This window comes from Bos indicus, chromosome 15 (genome assembly GCF_029378745.1).
Source record: "Bos indicus isolate NIAB-ARS_2022 breed Sahiwal x Tharparkar chromosome 15, NIAB-ARS_B.indTharparkar_mat_pri_1.0, whole genome shotgun sequence".
NCBI classification, from domain to species: domain Eukaryota; kingdom Metazoa; phylum Chordata; class Mammalia; order Artiodactyla; family Bovidae; genus Bos; species Bos indicus.
The window spans coordinates 74,086,912-74,094,074 of record NC_091774.1 but is presented as its reverse complement, the minus strand read 5'-3'; the positions used below and the strand labels follow the sequence as shown (position 1 = coordinate 74,094,074).

The following is a 7,163-nucleotide window of genomic DNA, read 5'->3' as shown; positions in this document are numbered from 1 at the left end:
TTTCAGGAAAAACTAAATGCCACATTGCTGAGAGTTGGGGAAGCAGGGAACATATTCAGACACAGGCAAAGATACTCTGAGTGAAAAGCGCTTCACTTTATCCAGCAACAAAGTGAGCCTCTTCTCAAAATACATCTGATAAAACTGCTTGAAGTCAGCTGGACTCGAGCTGCATAAAAGACAGAGTGGACAGGCGTGTCTGATTGCTCACCTGCTTCTAAGAAATTACAGTCTGTGCTAGAACCAAATGCTCTGGGTTTAGTGACCCAGTATTTGAGATGATTGGTGTCTGATAATGTTCTAGGAAACCCTGTGTTCGGCAGAGTCCTGTCCCAAAAGGAATGCTCAGTTTCACACTGGTATGACTCTCACCAAGGCTCTCCATAAAGCTCACCTGAAGAACTTCAGGATCGTGCTCACTGCAGGGGACGTGACTTTGTGGTTTAGATCCTTCTTCTTTTCCCTGGAAGGTCGAATGCCAACTCTGAACATCTGCTGACTGTGCATCTTTCGTGATCAAATGTATTGTGTAAGGTCAACCGTAAAACCTAGTGATGGACTATTTCTCCGCTCACTTTATGTTGTGGAAAAAGAGAAGACCACGTAGGATGTGAGAAGATCTGACCCAGGATTACAGTGAGGCTTCAGAGCTGCCCGCATGAGCCTGATTCCAAAGAAAAACCACGCCACAGACCTGTTTTGTTCATAAACGACTTTTATTTTTGTCCTCAGTATGTGCCCTTGAAGATTCCCAAATGCCTGGAGTTTCTGACTCTCCTGGGACCAGACGTATAAGCATTGTAAGGAAACACTCAACCGTGGCTCCTCTCTCTCCTGAGCGGCTCCGTCTGAAGGCCTCAGGGAGCGGAAGCTGACACTCACGCCTCATTCCAAGATGGGTAACATGGCGAACAAAGAATTAGTAAAACACAGACTCAGTCTGCTGAGGGCTTCAAATACACATATTCTATATATATAAACCTGTTATATAGGATGTCAACGCATTGGTTTCCTTGTGATCTGCGATTTAAGTACAAAGGATAGCGATGTTGTACACTGCTGATTTCCCCTTCTCAGCCCCCCTCCCTCCCCAACATAAATAACTGCACGAAGGTCAGGTGATCCTAAGGGTTTCTGTTGTTGTAAATATTTTGTTTTTAAAATCATTTCCCCTTCCTCCCTCCCCCCGCAAACTACCTCTGAGAGTCTGTAATGTAGCAGCACGGAACGGCCAAGGCCGGGGGGCAGCGTGGAGCTAGTGGGAGAGCGAGGACAGTGCTTCCTGCTGACGGGCGCCGGACGGGCTTCTGCATTTCCACGGACAACAGAGGCTGCGACGAGAAGCAGGGAAGGTGCCGTGTGGCTTCGTCCTCCACCGAAGCGGAGGAGGCTGGCTGGACCACTGAGAAGAGCCCTAAAGGCATCGAGGTTTTGGAGACAGAGCACGGCTCCAGAAATGTCTTGGCTCAGTATTTACACAATATCTTTAAGCTGCATTTTCCTTTTAAGAATTTATGTTTCTGAGGCTGGCCGGGGGAAAGAAGGAACTTAAAAACAAAACCAAAACAATTCCCACATATGTAAAAGTCCTGTAATATGTCTTATTCAGTTATTTTCACACACATCATTAAAAGCAGATACTGACAATGATTGGCTTCTTATTCATTTTTTGAAGAGCATGAGAAGAGAGACAGGAGAGGCGGGAGGGATGAGCTAAGGAGAGCGCCGGCCCTTCTTCAGCATCAAGTGACACTGGATGGTCTGGATTCGGTTCTTGGCGGGGACAAACTCGGGCTGCAGCTTCAGGGTAGACTCGTACCACACCAGTGCTTTCTCAAACTCTTCCTGTGAGGGGCAGAGGGACAGAGTGAGAGGGGTATGGCCACCAGACTCAACAGATGTGGTGACGTCTTTTTTCCTGAAGAGCGCGTCTGTGGCGGTGACGGTCCTGCGGTATTCTCTCAGTGCATCTAAATCTGAGGAAAACTGAGGTGCAGGGACAACTGCCTCCACCCTGAGGCCACAGACTGAGAGAACTATGGCGCAGCCCAGGAGCCAGAGGCAAAGGGGGCCCAGCTCTGCAGAGACCTGGCCCCACGACGGAGCAACAGCAGGAGCCACTGTCACCGAGCCCTGCTGCGAGCCAGGGGCAGAGCTAGGTGCTGCGTGGAATCCCTTCCTGTAATCCTCACAGAAACCTCTAGAACTATGTCTAGCAAAAGCTTGTTTTGCATCTGTTTGAATTTTCTACTGTAACTGGAAAGAAGTCAGGTCAGGTATCTCAATTAGACTTGTAAATTTTGAAGCCGTTTCTTATTCTCCCTAACACTTGAAAAAAATGAACGTGGTTTGGAAATGATCACTGCCACACAGAAGGTGTTCGCCTTTTACTTAGACTAACACTCCCGAAGAAGAGCCCGAGTCTACCGCTTAAATGACTCCTTCCAGCCAAATGAGAGGCAGAATTCCTCATTCATAGCAGCAAATTTTGCATTTACTGGGGACGAAAATAGATTCTTCAATTTTAAGAAGCAGAGAGGGAAATCTGCACATTCAGCAAGACCTACCTGGCCAAATTAAATTTCCTGCCTTTGAAGTCAAGGATGACACACAAAACTTGGAGCCTGAATCTGCTCGTTATGTTAACCTTTATCAAGAGCACCTTGGAAAGAGCCTCATGTGGGACCCTAAACTTGGATGAAAGTGGATGGCATGACTCTCATGTTAGATTCAGCTATGACAGCTTCTGGGGGACCCCTGGGACTTTGAGTTCCGAAACTGGTCCTTCTTCTGACCCCAACAGGGTTCTGGATGATGGCTTTGCCATTTTGGCTGTAAATGGTATCCCAGGGAACTAGTGGCATTCCGCCAATCATTAAACCTTTGGTGAGCACCTACTTACTATGTGCCAAACCCTGTGAAGTGCGAGGAACAGGGAGATGAAGAGGAGTCTCTCTTCTAAGGAGCTCCTGGTCTGGTGGGAGAGACCAATACTCAAAACAAAAGTTATAAAACTAAGGTGAAGAGACAAGAAGAGAAATCCGCACAGGGCACCATGGGAGCAATCCTGGGGACCTGGCCTGACCTGGCAGTGAGCGGGCCCGAGTGTGTGTGTCCACCTGGAGTGTGAGGGAAGGCTTTTCTGGAACAAGTGTAGTCTTCAGAAAAGTGTAGGTCAATGGGCCTGTTAGTGTTAAATTCATGGTGAGGAACTACACAGTTGCAAATACTTGGGTGAGTTTACTGTGTTTTTAAAAAAACTTACAAACCCCCCTGCTAAGTCGCTTCAGTCGTGTCCGACTCTGTGCGACCCCAGAGACAGCAGCCCACCAGGCTTCCCCGTCCCTGGGATTCTCCAGGAAAGAACACTGGAGTGGGTTGCCATTTCTTTCTCCAATGCATGAAAGTGAAAAGTGAAAGTGAAGTCGCTCAGTCATTCCTGACCCTTAGCGACCCCATGGACTGCAGCCTACCAGGCTCCTCTGTCCATGGATTTTCCAGGCAAGAGTACTGGAGTGGGGTGCCATTGCCTTCTCCGACAAACCCCCCTGCCATGAATTATACCTGTGGTGGAGAGCTGCAACTTTAGACACAAAGCTTACAGAAACCAGAGGACACTGAGACTCAGAGGGTTTGGAACTAGAGATGTGGCCCTGACAGAATGCAGCAGGGGTGGTCCGCGCCGCTTCCAGGCCAACCTCACCATCGCCACGTATACGTTGCCCAGCGTGAAGTGGTTGACGGCGAAGTGCGGCGCGATCTCCACCGCCATGGTGGCCACGATGACGGCGTCGTTCCAGAGCTTGGCGTTGTGCAGGATGTTGGCCAGGCTGATGAGGGGCACGTCCTGGGAGAGGAGGGAGAAGGCGGGAAGGGAAGAATGTTGGTTTCTGGGCTTTCACTCGTGGCTGTGGTGACCATAAGCAAAGTGGTCAGTGTTCCCTGGTGAATGACAGAGTCGTGCAGCTTGACGTGGGGGCTTCTGTCTGCTGTGGGTCTGTGAGGGGGAAGGAGCGTGTGCCAGCCCAGCCGTGCAGCACTTCTCTCATTGAGAGAGTCTTGCCTCAAAAAACAAACGAAACTGTCAGCTGGGTGAACAACCTGCTGAGTGAGGCAGCTGCTTTCCATCGTGGTGCCAGCTCCAGGTCACACTGCAGCTTGTGAGGAGTAGCTGGTGGCCAGCCTCTGTCCACAGTCCACACTGAGGCTCACTGTCACAGAGCCGAGCTGTTCTCTGCAAGGACCACAGCGCCCTCTGAGGCAGGGCTGGCGCGCTGTGGCCATAGGCCACGTCCAGCCTGCTACCCGACTCTGTAGCTTTTTATAGGACTTCATCATTCCCATTCCCCGAGGTACTTCTGTGGCTGTTTTCACGCTATCATGGCAGAACTGAGTGGCTGCAAGAGGCAGGCTGGCCTCACAGCCTAAATTTGTACTATCTGGCCCTTCACAGAAAAGTTCCCTGACCCCTGATCCAGCGTCCTGGCCCTTCCTGTTGCAGAGCCTAGTGATAGCCTAGAAGTATAGAGCACAGGATGATGGGCTGAAAAAGTTGCAGTATTATTATCACAAATATTAATTCCCTTTAGATGTGTGCTCAGTCGCTTCAGTAGTGTCCAACTCTTTGTAACCCTATGGACTGTAGCCTGCCAGGCTCCTCTGTCCATGGGATTCTCCAGGCGAGAACACTGGAGTGGGCTGCCATGCCCTCCTCCAGGGGATCTTCCGGGCCCAGGCATAGAACCCAAGTCTCCCGTGTTTCCTGCATCGGCAGGCGGGCTCTTTACCACTGGTGCCACCTGGGAAGCCCCCTTTAGACGTGTAACCTGAGACACTGGTGTCTATATTCCATTGTTCGGTATCCCTGGGCTCTTCTGTAGGAAAAGACCCATGTTTGTCCTTGCTCGACACCCAGAGACACGGCACTATATGAGGTCACAGAGGTGGAAGAACCTGCCTGAGGTTACAGAGGTCCTGAGAGGTCACAGGTAATCACAAAGGCAGTGAGAGGCGGAGCTGCCCTTAGAGCTGCGTTTACGACTCAGCCGTGCCTGTTCCTGATACAGTGTTTTTCCGGGATCCTGAAGCCCTTCCCCGACGCCCCCTCTTGCTGAGGTGGGGAGGCCACAACAGTGGGCGAAACTCAGGCTTGTGGCAGCACAAGTGGGTCGCTGTTTCCCACCCTTAGCCTTTTGCTGCTTTCTGAGCATGAGGAAGGTTGATAAAAACTCAGAATAAACCAGTGGGCACAGGAAACGACTGAGGGATGGAAACTCACGCCCTCGGAGCCCCACTCACCTTCATCTGGTGCGGAGCATAATGGAGGGCCTGGCGTAGGCAGTCAATCGCCTTCTTCCCTTGGCCTTTCACTCTCCAGTAGAGGGCTGCCATGCTGGAAAGGACCCAGGACGTCTGGTTCTACAAAGGAAAAGTCACTTAAAGCCTCTTAAATAACATACTAATTTACCACCAAGATTAGCAATCGCAACACAAGTTAAGGACCATTTAGCTGTTTACCTGGCGCTGGTGGTCTGCCTCGCACCTTATGTTCACCCTCTCATTGACCCTAGTAACCATCCCACAAGCCTGATTCTACCAGTATAGCCTTTTTTATAAACATTTAACCTCTCCGGATCATAGTTTTCAAATCTTCAATTTCTACATAGTTTGGTTTATTAGTCTGTTTCCAATGGGTTCTGGATTTTCAGCTGTAGTTAGGGAAGTCTTGTTTACTCCAAGGTTATCAAGAATTTTTACCATGTGTTTCCCCAGAACTGCTGTAGTTTCACTTTTCACACTTAAATATTTGATCCACTTAGAATTTAACTTGGTGTAAAGTAAAAGATAAGGCTCCGATCTATTTTTTTTCCAGATGGCTAAAGCTGTCTTAATATTATTTAATGACTGATTCATCTCTCCCTCACTGTGACGCTACCTTTATTATACACAAAACCTTAGTTACTAATTCAGGTCTGTGTGCTCAGTTGTGTCTAACTCTTTGCAAACTGTAGCCTGTGAGGCTTCTCTGTCCATGGAGTTTTTCAGGCATGAGTACTGGAGTGGGTTGCCATTTCTTCCTCTGGAGGATCTTCTTGACCCAGGGGTCACACCTGTTGTCTCCTGCGTCTCTTGCATTGGCACATGGATTCTTTACCACTGTGCCTCCTGGGAAGCCCATAATTTAGGCCTAATATTGGGTTAATCTACATCTAATTTTTAATTTCCCTATTTCATTTATCCCTTTTGATGGATGTTTCTAATTCCCAGCCATTCTGGTTGAGGCAACTGGAAAACTTACTCTGCTTCCTATCTTATTTTGTTCTTTCAATCTATTTTTCTTTTGGTAATTCTATGATTTTTCATTGGCGGGGCACATAGGGTGATATAAATACTATTTCCTGCCTTGTTTTTGTGTTGGTTCTACATGTAAATATATTCCTTGATCATTGACATTACTTTTGTGTGCCTTCCCTAGTCATCTTTTGGTTGGCTAAAGTTTATCTTTTAATAGTTTTCTTAAGAAGGGTTAATAGGAATATTTTTCCCCGAGATTGTTGTCTTGGGGTGAATTGTGTCTGCTCAGAGTCATATGTTGAAGTCTCAATCCCTGGTATCTCAGAATGCAACTGTATTTAGAAATAAAGTCTTTAGAGAGCAGACTAAGTTAAAAATGAGGTCATTACTGTAGGGCCCTAATCTAATGTAACTGGCTTTCCAGGTGGCTCAGCAGTAAAGAATTCACCTGCAATGCAGGCGATGTGTGTTCGATCCCTGGGTCGGGAAGATCCCCTGAAGGAGGAAATGGCAACCCACTCCAGTATTCTTGCCAGGGGAGCCTGGTGGACTACAGTCCATGGGGTGGCAAAAGAGTCGGACACGACTTAGTGACTAAACAAAATCTAATGTAAGTGGATTTATAGAAGAGAAGAGAAGGAGATACATCAGAGTCCTCTGTGCAGACGATGACCACTTGAACAGCTGCCTAGAGGGTAGCCAGCTGCAAGCCAAGGAGAGAGGCCTCAGAAGAAAACAACCCTGCTGGTACCTGGATCCCCAACTTGTAGCCTCCGGCACTGAGAGGATACATTTCTGTTAAGTCACCCTGCCGGCAGTAGTAGTAGAAGAAGAAATGAAGGAGAAGGCAATGGCAACCCACTCTAGTA

General features: G+C 48.4%; 1 protein-coding gene across 6 annotated transcripts in view; it reads right to left on the bottom strand.

Moving 5' to 3' along the window:
* Nucleotides 1-697: 697 nt before the first annotated feature.
* Nucleotides 698-7,163, bottom strand: part of TTC17 (tetratricopeptide repeat domain 17) — a 126,975-nt gene continuing 120,509 nt past the window's right edge. For 5 of the 6 annotated variants that reach the window (XM_070804077.1, XM_070804079.1, XM_070804080.1 and 2 more), the window contains 3 exons: nucleotides 5,299-5,418; nucleotides 3,704-3,847; nucleotides 698-1,845 (listed from right to left, as the gene is read on the bottom strand). In XM_070804077.1, coding sequence (XP_070660178.1) covers nucleotides 1,714-1,845; nucleotides 3,704-3,847; nucleotides 5,299-5,418 — 396 coding nt within the window. In that variant the 3' untranslated portion in view covers nucleotides 698-1,713. The remainder of the gene's footprint in view (nucleotides 1,846-3,703; nucleotides 3,848-5,298; nucleotides 5,419-7,163) is intronic. The other variant, XR_011570917.1, reaches the window with a different exon arrangement.